This window comes from Biomphalaria glabrata, chromosome 6, assembly GCF_947242115.1.
Source record: "Biomphalaria glabrata chromosome 6, xgBioGlab47.1, whole genome shotgun sequence".
Classification (NCBI taxonomy): Eukaryota; Metazoa; Mollusca; class Gastropoda; family Planorbidae; genus Biomphalaria; species Biomphalaria glabrata.
In genome coordinates this window covers 48,077,618-48,097,739 of record NC_074716.1, presented here as the reverse complement: position 1 = coordinate 48,097,739, position 20,122 = coordinate 48,077,618, and the positions used below count along the sequence as shown (strand labels likewise).

The following is a 20,122-nucleotide window of genomic DNA, read 5'->3' as shown; positions in this document are numbered from 1 at the left end:
TCTTTAGATAGAGTTCCCAATATCTTTCAAAAGAGATCGAAATTCCACGAAATTCTTTCTAAACGATGACATGACCATTAGCACGAGAGATTTGCGAGTGAAGTGTTTCCACCAGTTCTTCCCTGTAGAGTCGCCCCCTCGGCCATGTGTTGACTGAATGCACACAGGTCTACCCTACGTATCACCAGTTCAGTGACAAACAATAATGTGAATTGTGGCGTAGCTAATATTACTAATGTTAATGTTCATTAAATAGTAATACTGCATCCTGACATAATTAGAATCACCTACATCTACAAGGTAGATCCCAAAGTAACTATACCAAAGTTAGAGGAAAACCAGGAGCCATTGACTCTTAGGCATTTTGTAGCATACTGGGCTTCCTCCTTGCTGATTCATAACTGTACCCTGCGGAGTCATCAGCTACGAAAAAATGTTTGGAAAGGCGTTGGGGGTGGGGGGAGCAGAAGCAGCGTAGTGAGTAAAATGTGCGCCCGGGGCGCAAGGTAATTTGTTGGTGCCCCCCCCTTGACCATCACATAGATATATAAACTTATAAATAAAAAAAATATTTAATTAAAATTTCATTTGAATAATCTTTAAACTAAAATATTTACAATAACTTTTTGGCACCTCTCTGCGTGTGGCGCCCCTTTGAGTGTGCCACCCGGGAAATCGTTGCCCCTTGTCCCCTCCCTCTGTGGGGGGAGTGATGAGTGGGCTACAACACTGACCATGGCTAATGTCCAGGCTTTCATTTCATCACCGTGAGATGAACCAAAATCATTCTACAATTGAGGTTGACCAACTATACATAATTTTTTTTTTCAATCTAGTTTTTCACCTTGTTTTATATTTATCATGTTCAGACCGTCCAGATTTAGCAGTGTCTCGGAACCAGGAAGGTTGAAGAGGCGTATTTTTACTGCCACGCGGCCTGTTATTGTGACAGCAGGAGGGAAAAGAAAGTCTGCATAAAATTGACAAATCTTGTTTGGTGTCGTTGCTTGTTAATGCCAAAATAAAAAAAAAAAGAAAGTAGGCGGAGTCGGGAAGCAAGGTTAAGGTCACGTATTAAAGCAGAAGTTAGTTTGTCTCTTTTAGTTTGTGCTGCCTTTTTGTTTTTTAAAGCTAGAGAGCCGTTTGATACACAAAGTTACAGTTTGAAAATCCCCAGCTCTTTGAACTCAGACAAACTACACTCTTTAAATTCAAGAACTTTTAGTTCTACGCTGTTAAGAATTTTTTTAGGTTAGTTTTCTTTATTAATAAATTTCTGTAGACTGTTAGGTAATGTTATTTCCAGAGGAGCGGTGGCTGTGTGTTTAAGCACTGGCTTCCGAACAGGGAGACCAGGGTTCGAATCCTTGTGAGAACTTTTTTTTTTTTTAAATTAGGGATATTCGGGCGACTTTGAGTCCACCCAGTTCTAATGGGTACCTGATAGTTGGGGAAAAGTAAAGGCGGTTGTTTGGTCGTTGTGCTGGCCACATGACACCCTCGTTAACAGTAGGCTACAGAAACAGATGACCTTTGCATCATCTGCCCTATAGACCACAGGGTCAAAAATGTGGAGCTTAAACTTTTTCTAACAACTTTCATATGTCAACGGGCCACATGACACACTCGTTAACAGTGGGTTACAAAAACAGATGACCTTTACATTATCTTTCCTATAGATTGCAAGGTCTGAACTTTACTTACTTTTTAGTGTTATTTCCCAGTTATATATTAGTTAAAGGGAAACAAATCCTTTTAGCCCTGTTTACAATCGCCACTGAGGAATCTTCTGATGATATAGCAGGTCTGCTGCAGTATTACCAGACAGACAAAGTGACTTGACAATAAAAAAGCTTTGTGAAAGATTTAACATATTTTGTGCATTAAGATACATGAGTGGGTTCAATCGAGACCAATCGTATATAAAAGGCATCAACACTGACCTGCAACATCACAGCCTGAAGGCAGTGTAGACCAATAGCTCGTTGCCACGTCGTACAGACCTGTGAAGTAGCAATGGGCTATTCGTCTAAACTGCCCACATGCCTTCTTTTAAGATTGGTCTCGCCCAAATCCACGAATGAAATGACAACACATACGGAACAATATTTCTATATGTACACACTTTTTATTTCTTTGTGTTATTTATGTTCACCATATAGTACACATGGAATAGTTTATTAGTATCACATAGTCATCATATATGTAGGAAAAGAACATGACAAATCTTTTATATATCACATACAATGAAAAGACTTGAAATATTACCGGGTAATAGGCCTACTAATACTAGATTTCGGATGTACTGTTATTTTTGGTGTTTTCCGGTCTGCCAGAGACCAATCATCATAGAAGGCCTGAACACAGATTTACAACGTCACAAGCTGTGGGCAATTTAGACCAATAGCTCGTTGACACGTCACAGGTCTGTACGACAGGTTGTGATGTAGCAGGTCAGTGTCCAGGCCTTCTATAAACGAATGGTCTCGGTCTGTCTCTCGTAGACTTTTTGTTCAGATTAGAGCGTCAAGGACGGTAGTATGTCTCGATGTGGCGGAGGTGCTTGTTCTGAAACATCAGTTTTGATTACTTTGAGGTTCAAATACCTCGGTTGGAACTGAGCGAAAAATTGGAGACTCTTCGACTATATGTGGATTAGGCCAGTAGAATACACACATACATACATAGCTATGGGCTACATTATGTTATATAAACACACCTGCACAAAAATAGACCCGGAGATTAACACATACAACATACATACACACATATGTACAGAATTACACCTAGACATTAGATCACACAAATACACATGCATAACAAGCAAAATATATCAATACTTTAAAAAAAAAACGTATCTAAGGGGAAGAAATCAACATTTATTGATTCAAGAATTGTGTATTGTTTATGCTAATGAATAATTGTGCAAAGTTTCAACCTGGTTCTGAAAATGAATGGAGAGATTACGTTTTCAAACTTTGTACCCAACAGACTGAGTAAGTTGATAGAAGCTTTGTAACCCGCAGAGAACACACTTAACATACATCCACACACATATTGAAATATACCAGGCGTAAGTGTGCCATATTAACAATTAGGACTTCAGATACATACTTATGAAGATGATGCTCTATACAAAAACTAGTTGTCTACAGAACAGAGATTGATGACGCAACAGTTGGAGAAATTGACGTGATAGTCAGAGAAATTGACGTGATAGTCAGAGAAATTGACGTGATAGTCAGAGAAATTGACGTGATAGTTAGAGAAATTGACGTGATATCAGAGAAATTGACGTGATAATCAGAAATTGACGTGATAGTCAGAGAAATTGACGTGATAGTCAGAGAAATTAACGTGACAGTTGTAGAAATTGACGTGTCAGTTGGATAAATTGACGTGACAGTTGGAGACTTTCACGTGACAGTTGGAGACATTAACGTGATAGTTGGAGAAATTGACGTGATAGTTGGAGAAATTGGCGTGATTGTTGCTAGTAAAATAATGTTTGAGATAAAGCTAACACTAAACAGAATAAAAGTCGACATTTTCCCATGTTGAGCTTAACTTCGAATTGTCTTATAGAATTATTTTAAAGTCGTTTTTAACATTACCTCAACGCTTGATAAATTATCAGTAGTAGTTTGAACTTACATTGATTATAGATCTTAACATATAGACACTACACAGATAGCATACTAAATGCTGTGTATGTGCTTGTTTTTGTTATAACCATTAGCAAAGAAGAGCGGATCTTTTGGTTGTGTAGGCTGAATAGATTCTGATGAAATCACGAGTCGGTCTGTCGTAATTCAGCTTATAAAAGAGCGTAAAAAGTTGAAGAAGGGAGACAAGTGTGACAGAAAGACGTGTAATTTGAGTGCGTCGTATCTTGTTTCAAATTTCATTAACCACCGGTACATGAAATTGAAAACTGTGTAGATTTATTAATAAAAAGTTGCATTCAGGTTTGTTTACAAAGAAGTCTGTTGAAGTTTATTTCAAGTTTTAACATTAAGAATATAATTCGCATGCATCGGTTCTAGAGTACTCGCTGCTGGGAGCTACAAACCAACGAGTTTTTGAAAACTAATACAGGATTATGATTTTCGTGGCTAAATAATCATAATAGAATAGCCCTTCTTAGAACAAGTTAATCTGTCCGAATACTTTTGAACTTTGACCTTATTTCCTGAATGACCTCCCTAATGCTCACAAATATATATATTTACTATACACTAGAATACATATATAAACTTTTTGGATTTTAGAATCAGATTTTAGATCAGTGGTTTCCAAACTGTTCTGGCCCAGGGGCCCTTTTATAAAGTCAAAACTTGCCTGTAGACCTCTAGGTTAGAAAGTTACACAAATACAAAGTATATAAATTATATATATGGAAGTATAATAATATTTTGTTGAAGCAGTGGTTATTTTAAAGTGTAACATTTTGTTTAAAATTAAAGTTTTACAAAAATGAATAACATGAATGAGGCTGATGATATTTTATGTGTCCCAGTCAATGTTTGAAAGTAGCGACCGCCAATTTCGTCGATCACGAATTTCTTGTGTTATGAAGTTCATTAGGATTAATAATTCACGTTGTACACACACGGGAAAGTAAGTCACCAATTTCTCTACAATGACTCTTAATGCAGGATATAAAATTGAGTATGTTTTTTTTTGTAACCACAATTTGTGGTCTCTTTGTTCAAACATAGTTTTAAGTGACTCGTTCGTGGATATTTGTAAAAATTTCACAGCATTAGTTTGGATTCACCTGTGACTGGGATCTGAATTTGTCTACACGCCAAAGGGAATATCGACGTGAAGAATGTCTTCAAATCTTTAATTTAGGTCGCAGAGAGTGCAGAGTGGATTATTATTCCATTTATCCGATCGGATCAACTGACTTTCAGCGAAAACGTTATTTTAATTGTGTACTATTTTCATCTTTCAGGGGACCCCTTAGGGTCATCATGCGGACCCCAGCGATCTGCGTACCACAGTTTGAGAACCACTGTATTGGATAATACGGGAAACAATTAATGTTTTGGGAGGGTCGGGGAGTCAACGATGGGGTACAAGGGAGGTAAGTACAAGAATCGAGTTAATTATTTCGTGACACTATTGGCAATATTTGCAGGGCCGGTCTTAGCAAGTGCGGGGCCATATGAAAAAAATGATTGCGCGGGGCCCAGTCTGTGTAGGGATAAGGATAATAAGTGAAAAATAAGATTTTGTAATTTAAAAAAAAATTCGTCTTTATATTTTATCATTCGTACTAAGTACAAAATCATGTAGCGAAGTCATACAGTAGATCATCAAAGTTCCGTTTCTGCATAGATCACGGTAAACAGCAATAATTGCCAAATTTTTCAATCTATCTTCGCGAATTGTTGACCTCAAGTAATTCTTGATTAGTTTGAGGTGTGAGAAGCTTCATTAACCAGATGCCACAGATTTGGGAAAGCAGTTAGTGGACAGATGAGCTTAAATTTTTACTATGGTTTGGAGGGGATTGCTTTAAAGATGACAATTTCGTCTATTTTTCAGGAAACGTTTATGAGTTTTCAGGAGATTTAATAATTTCAGAAGAGTTTCGGGAGCCTCTGGAAAATAAGGAGACCTTGGGAACTCCATTATAAGTCATAATGGTTTAATTTAATAATTTACAGCTCGGATAATCGCGGGGCCTATGAAAGCGCGGGACCCACTGCGGTCGCATAGGTTGCATTGGCCTAAGACCGGTCCTGAATATATGGCTTGTCGCCCTTCCTACTTTTCACTATTACAGGAAGTTGGTCTAAATATAGTCTATAGATGAATAACTGCCAAATTAGACAGCTCTATGTTGAACATCTTTGCGAGGGGATTTCTAGGGGGTAATGTTGTCTCTAGTCTACCAGTCACGTGATACAGTAAGTTAACAGAGCTCTTAGCTATCTGGGTATGGAGAAGTGGCGTTGCTATATGGGGAGGGAGTACAGATTCGAAAGCCCCCCCCCCCTCTCCTGGCCCCTACTAGAGGGGTCTCCCAAAATAATGTCCTAAAATTTTGTACATTAAATATTACTCCAGTGACATGTAATCTCGCTATTCACGAGGAGTCAAAAATACTAGACAGCACTGACCTAGATAATGTTATGGATGCCTGCACAGCTGCACAGAAAGCACGACGTGAGGTGATATTACTTGAAATTCGTCACTCGGGCATTATCTCGCAAATAAAAAAAAACAGTATTATTTAATAAAATAGTCTTTATGATTACAATTTGTTTTGTGTTAATTTTAGGGCACGACATGGCCTAAATTGTGTCGATGTGCCAAAAACTCATACTGTTATTAATTTTACTTATTTACTGTATGAATTGAAATTTAGATTACATTATCTCAGGTCATGATGTCGAATGTCGAAATGCAGGGGCCCTTAAAAAGGTCAATCCCCTCGGGCCCTCAAAAGCCCTAACCACCCCACTGATATGAAGATCCCCTCATGTCTTTTACAAGTCTATTAATTAAATAACAGTGCTGAATATTTCTCGTGGGCCATAAACTAAAGCTTGTTTTGACTATAGGTCAACTATAGCCCTGAGTAAGTGGTTCTGTTGTAAGAACTGGTCGGCATATTGTGTCATCATTTTTGTTTGAGATGCAACAGCTTTTTTTTTTTTTTGGGGGGGGGGGGTATCCGCTTAGTCACTCCTGCATAGAAGCTACGGTGCACCAAAGACGGGAAGCGTGGTCGAGAGGCTAAGTATCCTTGAACTTGACTTGGCTACCTATTTAGGGGGCTCGAGGCTCGACTCTCTACTCGAGAAGAATTGTGTTTACTGAGCGCCTAAAGGCAGCACGGAAAAACCTTCTCCCAGATACCCCCACTGGTTCACAAATGAGATTGGACCAAAGCGCTCTGAGCATGATATAAGCATGAAAGCAGCGCTATATCAAAGATATTATTATTATTACAGTCCGAATTCCTGCAGTGACACTACGAAAAATAAAAGAAGCCCGCTCTTTTCTATACCCAATCTGGGTTTATCTAGGTTCCGGTATATATCCAGAACATGTATCGCCTCAGTTGCTTCGTTCATGTTCTACGGTACAATTCAAACCTTTGATTTCTTTTGTTAAGTAATTCCTCTCATTTATATATGAGGAGATATACATCTAAATGTGTATACAAATTTCCCATCGAGGCAATTAAATATGTTTTTTTTTTCTTTATTTTCTTTATTTATATAGTGAACTTCAGGGCCGGAATTAGGCCACTGCTACCTATGCAGCCGCAGTGTGTTCCCGCACTTTCATAGGTGCCGCGCTTATTATGGGTGTAAATTTTTAAATTAAACCATTATAACTTATAATTCAAGGTTCCTGCACCTCCTGATTTTCCAGGAGATGTTGGAATCTCCTGAAATTTCAAAATATACGAAAAAAGTCATGGAAATCTCCTGAAATTATTAAAATTCCTGAAAAATCATAAATGTCATTTTTGGGTGTCATTCAATCTGGTAAATGCCAATTCTACGCACTTTAAAAAAAATCGTCATTGTCAGCTTTCGTTTTTTATAAAAATGTAATACAAAGACGAATTTATTTTCTAATACAAAATCTAAATTTTAACTTGTTATCCTTATCCATACCCGCGCAATCCATTTCGCATAGGGCCCCGCAATTGTTAGTGCCGGCCGTGATGGACTGTATGTTTCAACAACTTAAAGAGCGCAAAGATTTCAAGTGTACATAGTTTCTGGTTAGAATTTCTCGGCATAAAATGAAATTGATTTCTTAATGTCAGTACAAAACTATTTGTTTAAAGAATCAAAATGTTATTTTAAAATTTAAGCTCAACTAGCTTGAATACACTGAGCTGCTCTTGTGTTATTTCCTAGCGGAAGTCCTCAGTTATAGCTTCCGTAATGATCTCAGGAATATTCAGGCCAATTGTTATCAGAAATTTTCATAAAAGCTATTTAAAAAAAAAATCTATCTTATTTTGGTTTCTCCGATGTACAAAATGAAAGGTAGTGCTGATAATCTATTATCTTATCTTCTTATCTTATATGATACAGACGTTACTTCAAAAAAGAAGATGATTACGTCCTACGCGTCATGCATTTAATCATGCATATTAATGACCTAAATTTGCCAAGTCACTTGTTTTCCTGGCCAGCTCAGGCAACCCATTCCAGGCTCTAATAGCACTAGGGAAGAAGGAGTATTTGTACAGATTTGTCCTAGCATATGGAACGAGCAATGTTTGTTCTATAAGTTATTCAATTAATTTTTTTTTCCACTTCTGTAGCACTGATGAAGTCAATGTTTTGAACCTCTTCCGTTTGAAAATAATAATTTTTTTAATGTGTGGAGAAATCATTAGACTTTCACTATGTGACTTAAAACTAATTTAAAAAAACAAATGACTAACGAATTAGAGGCACTAAAGGACATCTGATTCGAAGATCCACTGCTACGCATGAAGATTTTGTTAAATTTATATCTCAATTCCTTTTTATTAAGTTGACAGCATTAATGCTCAATCACGCGTCCATTACACTGTTTGAGTTGTCGTGTGAATCTCCAATATAGTGTGTGTGCTTATTTCTAAGACCTTGTGGTCTACAGAACAGAATGATGATCTGTTTCTGTGGCCTACGGTCAACGAGGGTATCATGTGGACAGCACAACGACCAAACCGCCTTTCCGTTTTCCCAACTAATGTCAGAGCTGGACTCAGAGGAGCCCACAGGATCCCGAATTTAAAAATCACAGTCTTAACAAGGATTCTAACCCGGGATCCCCGTTTCGAAAGCCAAGTGCATTGCCACTCAGCCACCGCTTTCCCCCTCCCCCCCCTCCTATGTAACCATTTAAAACTATAGTTGGGTAATTTGTTTCTATCAGGGCAATAGATTCTGATGTAACAACGAGCAAGTCTGTCGTAGTGGAAATTATAAATAGATGACTGACAGTTGAAGCCAGGGAGAACGAGAGAGAGAGAGACAAGGGACAGAACGACGTGTAATTTTTTGTTAGAAGAGTTATGTTTCCTTTAAATTATTCAAGATACTATTTCACACACAGCTACATTGATATTACATTTCTCTATATCCGAAGGGAAAAGTTACGCTCATATTTTTTTTTGAATAAAAAGTTTATAAAAGTTTCATTCAAGTTCGGCATTAGGATGTAAACAGGCTAACAAAGGTTTGACTCTACAGAAGGCCTGGAAGGACAAGCCAACGACCTTATATCAATAAACTGGTGTCAAAAGTGAACGAAATATTAACACAAAGTTTCATCAAGATCATACAAAACGGTGTTGATTTATAAACAAAAAAAGGTAACAGCATACAGACAGTAAGACACACACACCCCTCTATTCTGTTTGATTTCCTTATTAGATTCTATTATTAAACTCAAACCGTTTTGTTTTAAAAAAAAAAGTAAAAAAAAAAAAATAAACGAAAAAAAACAACAACTAAAGTGCATGTGTACTTACTCGTATTTCATTCACATTAAAAACTTTATTAAAAGAAAACATAATATTGATTGTAGTTTTGCATGTGGTCTAAAGCAGTGATGCCCAGCTATATTTCGGCCTGTTATTGGTTGGGGGGGGGGTAATATCCATTCTTAAAACCTGTATCAAAGGCCGCAGTAGGGCTAAAATAGTCAAATCCAACAGAACTGACCTTCGGCGGTTTCTTTGTTACAAGGTGTGTAAAACTTTCGAGGATAGCCGGATAGCCGAGATCCACGATGACCCGCGGGTCGTGGCTTGGGCATCACTGGTGTACAGAATTAAACAAGTCAAATTGAATCTCGGAGTTTATTGAGCATATCTCTGAACCACAAGAGTTCAAAGCAGAAGTCACGAGGTGAATAGTCCAGCAGATTGTTGCAATCCTAATGGCATTGTAGACACATTCAACGAATGCCCTTAGCTCTGCGATTAGCATTAACCTGTTACTTTAGTCGAGTCAGAGTCATCAGACGTCTTGACCAAATGATGCACTAATATCCGTGGTTTAAATTGAAGCAACACCACATTCCTCTGTAGCTATCCCCAAACCAACACACATTTATCGGATGATTCGGTCAAGTGAATCTTTTGCCAGGTAATTGTTTTATGTTTAAACAATTGTATTCCTTGTAGAATAATTATCGTAATAAGTCCTAGAAGCTGCACAAAAGATTGATTACTTTCCTTTTTATAATCCACTTTATATTAAGATCAAGTTTTACACAAAAATAGCAAAATAGCATTTTCACAATTCACAAAAAAAAAATAAAAAAATGTAAATTTTGAAAACTAAGAGAAATACAAAAATTGAAGATTGTTATGTTTTTTCCTTAAATATTTCATTTTGCGAACATTATTTCCATTTCTAATTCTAAATGCGTACCAAGTGTACCAAGTGCATTATTTGTATTCAGTGTTAATGGGCTAAAGGACTATTTCGTAGCAGTCCAAATGTACCTTTTCATTTCAGTGACATTTTCCATTCTAATCCGCGTCGAGTAAGATGCAATCACTCTGCCGCCAAAAGGTAATCACGTTTTGCGAGATCCTAAGCGAGATGTTGTCACGCCTGCTCCATGTTAACATATCAAAGTGAAAAAACGTCTCTTGGTGTGTAGGCTTAGGCATCGCTAAATATGGTTGATCAGTATCGATCTCAATCGGATATTATTTGCTGCTATTCTCGCGGGAGATTCCAGAATTGAGATCAGACGTTAGTAGAATCGTTGACCTCGATATCCCCATTTTTGGCCACTCTGTCCTTGACCAACAGACGATGGTTGGTATAGACAGTTACTGATGTATTGTGGGGATTGGACCGGAAGTAGCTGTTCTCACTGGGGAAAATAGGAAATAACACATGAAATAATGTATAAATAAAGAATTTTTAAAAAAAGAAGAAAAAAAAACATCAAAATATCATTAAAAAAATTTTTTATCTAAGGGAAAGAAATCCTTCCTTAGAGCTTTATAAGTATTAATAATGTAGAAGCAATTTCCCTTGTTCCATATTAAAGAAAATATTTAACTTTCAATAATCAATTGACTATTGGGTTATTTAAAACTTTGTACATTGTCAAAACATTGATCAATCGTTAGTTACATAATTGGTGGTTGTTTATTAATTTCGGTTTGTATAGAAAATGGGAGATAAATCTTACAGTGTTAAGATATGACAGTAATTGTGCGGTTCTCCCCCTTGTATAGGCTTTTTTTAAAAAAAATATTTTGCTAGTTCTACCGTGAATTTATTATTCAATGTTACGGGTTCAAAAGTCCGATATCTACTGAATTGTCAGTGGCTGCTTGTAAGATACAATATGTAAAGGAAGCTTTATGCTATTAAGATGTCTTTTTGTCTAAAAATAATAATTATTAAATTTTTTCTATCGTCAGAAGATTCTTGACATGTAACAGCACAGCGAGTTACATCAATTGATCCACTTTAATCCATGCTTAGATTTCACCGAGAACTATACATCTGGACAGTAACTTTGCGTAATGTATAGACAAAGGCATTAACTGTGGGAAGGGCATAGACTTCAACACGGGCATTAATTTTGGGTAGTGCACAGACCTAAACAAGGGCGTAACCTTAAGCAGTCCATACACCTTAACTAGGGCATTAACTTTGGGCTGTGCATAGACTTTAACAAGGACATTAACTTTGGGCAGCGCATAGACTTTAACAAGGACATTAACTTTGGGCAGTGCATAGACTTTAACAAGGACATTAACTTTGGGCAGTGCATAGACTTTAACAAGGACATTAACTTTGAGCTGTGCATAGACTTTAACAAGGACATTAACTTTGAGCTGTGCATAGACTTTAACAAGGACATTAACTTTGGGCAGTGCATAGACTTTAACAAGGACATTAATTTTGAGCTGTGCATAGACTTTAACAAGGACATTAACTTTGGGATGTGCATAGACTTTAACAAGGACATTAACTTTGGGCTGTGCATAGACTTTAACAAGGACATTAACTTTGAGCAGTGCATAGACTTTAACAAGGACATTAACTTTGGGCAGTGCATAGACTTTAACAAGGACATTAACTTTGGGCTGTGCATAGACTTTAACAAGGACATTAACTTTGAGCAGTGCATAGACTTTAACAAGGACATTAACTTTGGGCTGTGCATAGACTTTAACAAGGACATTAACTTTGAGCAGTGCATAGACTTTAACAAGGACATTAACTTTGGGCAGTGCATAGACTTTAACAAGGACATTAACTTTGGGCTGTGCATAGACTTTAACAAGGACATTAACTTTGGGCTGTGCATAGACTTTAACAAGGACATTAACTTTGGGCTGTGCATAGACTTTAACAAGGACATTAACTTTGGGCTGTGCATAGACTTTAACAAGGACATTAAATTTGGGCTGTGCATAGACTTTAACAAGGACATTAACTTTGGGCTGTGCATAGACTTTAACAAGGACATTAACTTTGAGCAGTGCATAGACTTTAACAAGGACATTAACTTTGGGCTGTGCATAGACTTTAACAAGGACATTAACTTTGGGCTGTGCATAGACTTTAACAAGGACATTAACTTTGAGCAGTGCATAGACTTTAACAAGGACATTAACTTTGGGCAGTGCATAGACTTTAACAAGGACATTAACTTTGGGCTGTGCATAGACTTTAACAGGGACATTAACTTTGGGCTGTGCATAGAATTTAACAAGGACATTAACTTTGGGCTGTGCATAGACTTTAACAAGGACATTAACTTTGGGCTGTGCATAGACTTTAACAAGGACATTAACTTTGGGCTGTGCATAGACTTTAACAAGGACATTAACTTTGAGCAGTGCATAGACTTTAACAAGGACATTAACTTTGGGCAGTGCATAGACTTTAACAAGGACATTAACTTTGGGCAGCGCATAGACTTTAACAAGGACATTAACTTTGGGCTGCGCATAGACTTTAACAAGGACATTAACTTTGGGCTGTGCATAGACTTTAACAAGGACATTAACTTTGGGCTGTGCATAGACTTTAACAAGGACATTAACTTTGGGCTGTGCATAGACTTTAACAAGGACATTAACTTTGGGCTGTGCATAGACTTTAACAAGGACATTAACTTTGGGCTGTGCATAGACTTTAACAAGGACATTAACTTTGGGCTGTGCATAGACTTTAACAAGGACATTAACTTTGGGCAGTGCATAGACTTTAACAAGGACATTAACTTTGGGCAGCGCATAGACTTTAACAAGGACATTAACTTTGGGCAGTGCATAGACTTTAACAAGGACATTAACTTTGGGCAGTGCATAGACTTTAACAAGGACATTAACTTTGAGCTGTGCATAGACTTTAACAAGGACATTAACTTTGAGCTGTGCATAGACTTTAACAAGGACATTAACTTTGGGCAGTGCATAGACTTTAACAAGGACATTAACTTTGGGCAGTGCACAGACTTTAACAAGGACATTAACTTTGGGCAGCGCATAGACTTTAACAAGGACATTAACTTTGAGCAGTGCACAGACTTTAACAAGGACATTAACTTTGGGCAGTGCATAGACTTTAACAAGGACATTAACTTTGGGCAGTGCATAGACTTTAACAAGGACATTAACTTTGGGCAGCGCATAGACTTTAACAAGGACATTAACTTTGGGCAGTGCATAGACTTTAACAAGGACATTAACTTTGGGCTGTGCATAGACTTTAACAAGGACATTAACTTTGGGCAGTGCATAGACTTTAACAAGGACATTAACTTTGGGCAGTGCATAGACTTTAACAAGGACATTAACTTTGGGCAGCGCATAGACTTTAACAAGGACATTAACTTTGGGCAGTGCATAGACTTTAACAAGGACATTAACTTTGAGCTGTGCATAGACTTTAACAAGGGCATTAACTTTGAGCTGTGCATAGACTTTAACAAGGGCATTAACTTTGAGCAGTCCATAGACTTTAACAAGGGCATTAACTTTGAGCAGTCCATAGACTTTAACAAGGGCATTAACTTTGAGCAGTGCATAGACTTTAACAAGGGCATTAACTTTGAGCAGTGCATATTAATTTTGAAACTTCTTCTAATCCAGATGTGTCGTTATAAAATACTCATTCTACCCCACCACTCCATTGAAAAAGAAATTATATTACAATAAAACTCATAATGTGTAAACCATATCACTGGAAAGTTTAAAACAATATTACTGGGATTGTAATAAAAAATTTTTTGGCATATCTGTAAACTATACCCACATTATTAGGAAGCTCGTATAACATCAAATAGTGAACGCAGAAACGAATTATCCAGGAATTTGTAAACCATATTAGTAGCTTTACATAATTATTTTCCAAGAAATATGTATTTATTAAATAAATGAATAAATTATTGCTTTTATAAAGCGCTACTTTCATGCTCCCAGCATGCTCAGAACGCTATGATCCAATATCATTTGTGGACCAGTGGGGGGGGGGGGGTATCTGGGAGAAGGTTTTTCCGTGCAGCCTTTAGGCGCTCAGTAAGCACAACTCCGCTCGAGTCGGGTGTCGAACCTCGAGCTCCTTTCATAGGTAGCCAATCAAATTTCCATTGTACTAGAAATTAGCTAACCATGCAACTAGAATGGTGGAAATGATGAGACTAAAAACTTGTGTTGATAATTGGCTTCAAAATGTTTGCAAATGTCTTCTTATTAGCTTGTTTTTTTTCAATACAAAAATATCCCCAAATCTAATAAAGTCAAAAAATAATCTAATGTAATCGAATACATTTCAATCACTTCAATGAATGAACGCCTATACCTGTACTCCGAGTGTTTCCCCTTGAAGCAGACGTTGAGAGTTTTCTTGAAGGCCTGGCGGTATCTTTTGGACATGACGTTGTACAGGATTGGGTTAATTGTGGAGCTAAAGAAGTAGAGCACACCTGGTCAGGTAAAAAATAAAAGAGAGAGATGGAGACAGTTATACTTTTTATGACAGGAAAACAACCTCCCTTTTTTCCCCTTCCAGCAGCTGCACTGAGTATATTTAACTTTATCTCTGGGAGAGTTATGGGCAGCGCCCAAGAATACGTTTAAATATCTCATTATGCAGATATATAACATGCAGCCAAACTATTTTAGAGAGATTAGCATTTGTTCAGATGACGTTAGCCAGGGATTCTCAATTAATTTTTAGAGTCGTGCAGGCCCCATGTGATAGAAGTTTTAATTAGACATTTCGAAATTTGATGGATTTAAGCTAAAACACAAAATATTTGACTGGGAAAGACAACTTTGAGGCTGTAGTGTAGTGTAGTGGTATTACATTTCACTGTGTAGTCGTTATAATCTTGAAATTTAAAAAAGTCCCACAATACATAATATTTCTGTTACCTAATACGTATCTCTTCATTTAGAGTGTGTAGCACTAAGTTTCATCACAAATTTAAAGTTTTGATAGCGAGCCAGTAGAAGTTCTATTGAAGAGATTTAAAAAAAAAATTGCCACATTTAACTCATAATTTCGTAATGGTCTAAATGAGAAGTAATATAATAAAATGGTCTTTTTTTTTTTTGGACAACTTTTCATTGTCCATGAAGCAATTAAACACTCCTGATACGTCACAATAAATTTCATAAAAATTTCAGAACCATCAATTTATTAATTACATAATTTACCCAATAATCAGGTTACATATAAAACATATAGCATTCATAGTAAGAACAAATTTTCTGTATGCACTTATGACCGCCCTTACACAAAGGGAAGACAATTTATACATATTATTTAAAGTTTAATATATTATGTGAAAATATGTGAAAGTAGGAGTGGATTTCTTTTTATTTTATTAATATTTTCAGAAAATTATGCGAATTTTCTATAAAACGGCTAAAAGTGAAGTAATTCCATAAGAAAATTAGTGGTGACCTATTTGAAGAAAAAAAATGGGTTGGGTGGGTTCCACTTAGGGATAGCTAGTGCTATTATAATTACTATTGGTCCCCTTAAGACGTAGATCGACCATGGTTCATCTCGAACACGTTTTCATAAGGCTTTTCTTCAAGAGCTGAGGCCCATGTTGCCTCGCTGTCTATAGCTTTGGAGACTCTCCAGCTAGTGCGGTCTAAGGCTATGTCTTCCTAATGGTCAGTATCAATGGTCACTGATTTTAAATCCTGTTTTATCACATCCACGTAACGGAGGTAGGGGAGCCAGTTTTTTTTTTAGCCAGACGCGAGTTGCCCGTACAGATTTCGGGATGCGATTGTCCTCCATCCGGCGAGGATCTCCGTATTGCACACTGTTTCTTTCCATGTTTTTTTAAGGATCCTTCGAAGGCTGCGCAAGTGGAATGACTTTAGTTTTCTCTCTTGCTTTGTGTAGGTGATCCACCACTCATTGCCGTACAGTAGCGTGCTAAGAACGCATGCCTTGTAGACCTCCATTTTGGTCGCTGTAGTGAACTTGTAGTTTTCCCAAACTTTTATTGTCTCTTTTTATTATTACGGATGATGTTGTTAGGTTGGTGTAATATACTTCATATGCCAATGGACCAAATCAATAAAAAAAAATGTCATGTCTGTCTAAGGCAGCGATTCTCAACCTTTTAAGCTCGGTGACCCATTTTTACAATCCCCCACTCTGCTGTGACCCACACACACATACACACAGCAATAGAAGAATTGACAAAAACAATCCATATTTTCGATGGTCTTAGGCGACCCCTGGCAAATCGTCAATTGTCCCCCAAGGGGATCGCGACCCACAGGTTGAGAACCCCTGGTCTAAGGGGTCAGAGCAGGCTAATCCAATTTTTAATTCTTCAGTACCTCTTGCGAATAAATCTAATAAATATCCGTCATCCATTTATTTATATAAGTAGTCATGTCAACCATTCATCCACCATCAATCTATAGATGCATCGATCCATTCAACTATTCAACAATCTAACTATCTATCAATCAATCTACCCTTCTTTAAGTCCATCCATCTTCCATCCACCCATCTTCGATCCATCCACCCATCTTACATCTATCCATCCACCTTACATCCATCCACCCATCTTCCATCCATCCACCAATCTTCCATCCATCCACCCATCTTCCATCCATCTACTCATCTTCCATCCATCCACCCATCTTCCATCCATCTCCATCCATCTACCCATCTTTCATCCATCCACCCATCTTCCATCTATCCACCCATCATCCATGCATCTACTCATCTTCCATCCATCCACTCATCCAACCATCTTCCATTCATCCATCCATCTTCCATCCACCCATCTTCCATCCTTCCACCCATCTTCGATTCATCCACCCATCTTCCATCTATCCACCAATCTTCCATCCACCCACCCATCTTCCATCCATCCACCAATCTTCCATCCACCCACCTATCTTCCATCCATCCACCAATCATCCATCCACCCATCGTTCATCCATCCACCCATCGTTCATCCATCCACCAATCTTCCATCCATCCATCCATCTTCCATCCATCTACCCATCTCTTGACAGTGTCAGTGACGTCGCTTACCTGAAACATAAAATATGCTCGTCTGCAGACTTAGCAGCGTGTCTGTCCATGCGTCTACAGGGACGAATAGCGTCATCAACCTCTGTGCATGAAATGGCGCCCAGCAGGCAAAGAACGCAATCACAACAGCCACTGAAACGAGAAAGGCAAGGGTAAGGGGCGATGACTAAGGTAAAAAAAAAGACTTTCTAAACATTGCGTTAGTGGTTTAGAAGTAATCAAGTTAACTCCCCTGCTACCCAGTTGTGAAATGTGACGAAGCGATGGTGAAGGAGACCTAGAATTATTTTCTTTTACAAAGCTTCTATCAAGTCCTTTGTCTGTCTGTCTGTCTGGTACAAATTTTGATTATCAATTAAAAAAAAAAGCCAATTAGTTAAATTGTAGGTAATCATCGACAATGAATGATTTTGCAACGTTGCAACTTGATACGAGAGTGGGAAGAGGGTATACTAGCGAGCACATTATTTGTAACAAACAGAATGAATTGATATAAGCTTTGTTTAAAAAAACAACAACAAAAGGTTGAAAGCGCTTTAGCGTCTTGTGATTGCAAATGTCCTAGTTTGACCGGGCTTGTCTATTAATGCCTTATTCACACGAGAAGTAGCAAGGGGGAGCATACTACATAATAGGTACCACAGATTTCTCTCAATTTACCTCCCCTGATTACCACTATCTTCTATAGTTCTACCAATTGTTTATATGCGAATCAGATCGATGTTCCTTAAAACAAACAAAAACGGCTTCGCTTAATTCTCGGCAGGCGACTTCCGTTCATCGCAGTAATCTGCCCTTTGTTTACCTTTTGAAGTTAGAAACATCCGTTTTGCATTTTTATAACAATAGCCGTAATAATAATATTATTAACTCTCTCTCCCCGTAATTATTTTTTCACGTTTTGAAGGAATTCTTCATTTTGCTCATTACTATTTCACTACCCCTGTTATGATTGGGCTTCAATAACTTTCTTGTTTGTTATCAGAAACTGTTTTATTTTGGTATAGAATTAAAGGGGAATGAACGCTCTTTTTATATAATTCAAAGTCAAGTTTAAAAAATTTAAACATTAATTAAATTTACTGAGGTGAAAATCAATCGACGATGGCATCGTTGATTCGGAGAGAAAGAGTTAATACCAAGCTGTACAAAAGAAAAAGTAAAAGAAAATAAAAATGAAATGACAATTTCTCCTTCTTATCTACATTTTGAAGTACATATCTTATCAGTAAGCTACCACCTCATCATGTACACCAGATACACTGATAATTACATTTATAGAAAAAAAAAAAACTCATAATGAATCGTCTGTAGATCTATGTCAACGAAATTATAACAAGTCCTCAAATAGTGAACTGACGTTTATGGCGACTTCAATGATAGAGTAAGCTATGAATTAATCGAAGAGAATAGTGCGGAAATGAAAAAGAAGAAGAAAAAAAAAAGAACTCCATTTTCGTGAGTTTTATTCGTTAAAAAAGATTTAAATTGCTTTTTTTTTTTAAAAAAAAAAGATAGAAGGAAAGAGGGAAAAAAAAAGGGTTCAAATTAGAAACGTCGCTTTTTCAGCACCTTCGGTATAAATTAGATATCTCAACTCTCCAGGCTGTGGTGACGTCACGTCGTCTGAACTTAGACTGATAATGTCAAGTCTGGCGTCTCTTTCAAATCGATGACATGGCGGCGACATGGAGACACCGCGATCACGTGACTCAATCTTAATTTAGGATTCGGGTGAAGATACGAAACAAAAAAAAAAAGAAAATTCCTCAAAAATAAAAAAATAAAAATTTGTGATATTAAGTTACGAAAATTTTTCTTTTCAAAAGGCTCACCCCCCCCCCCCTTTAACGGCCCCCAAAACCATCAGCGCCCCCTACCCCCAAGTTCAATTTATTTCTATTTTTAGTTTTAATTAGATTCTCCCCGAGTCACTGTCTCGATCATTTGACTTTTGAATCACTCACTGAAATTTCGCTAGAAGATCTTGTTTTCTGGGGGCGATTTTTTATTTTATTTTTTGGTTTCCTTCTATCGTGTAGAAGTTGTGAAGTCGGTCAAAGATCATATTTCAATCTGAACTTCGATCTAGCTGGATCTCAACGGTGTGGGAATTGGAGTTGAACGGAGATTTGACAGCATACTATTGGCATTGGATGTTGTTCCTTGTTCTGTTTCTGTTATTCGTTCATTCAGAGATTTAATGACCGAAATTAAGATCTGACCTCGGGAGATTTGAATGGGTAGTTCTGTGTGTGTGTGTGTGTGTGTGTGTGTGTGTGGGTGGGTGGGTGGGTGGGGAGGAAGGGGGGAAGATTGCAACGGAATACTAAAGCCTCTGAGGCCTTGAGCTATGCAGGCTTTGTGGGGACTTTTAAAAGAAGGTCAATGAGGATCAGGTTATACAAGTTAGGTTAGTGCGATAGTCTTCACTGATTATTTGCATTAGTAAGGGTTTAGTTCATTTGGGCTAATAAATCATTCTTATAGTAATGTAATGTAGGTTAACAATATCTATCTATCTATCTATCTATCCATATCTATAGCTATATCTATCTATCTATCTATCTATCTATCTA

General features: G+C 37.4%; 1 protein-coding gene across 1 annotated transcript in view; it reads right to left on the bottom strand.

Annotated features, from left to right (window-relative positions):
• Positions 1-8,861: 8,861 nt before the first annotated feature.
• LOC106071039 (pyrokinin-1 receptor-like) overlaps positions 8,862-20,122 on the bottom strand; it is a 266,696-nt gene continuing 255,435 nt past the window's right edge. The window contains exons 3-5 of the mRNA XM_056033457.1: positions 17,544-17,675; positions 14,823-14,946; positions 8,862-10,866 (exon numbers count right to left, since the gene is read on the bottom strand). Of these exons, the coding sequence (XP_055889432.1) occupies positions 10,737-10,866; positions 14,823-14,946; positions 17,544-17,675 (386 nt within the window). The 3' untranslated portion in view covers positions 8,862-10,736. The remainder of the gene's footprint in view (positions 10,867-14,822; positions 14,947-17,543; positions 17,676-20,122) is intronic.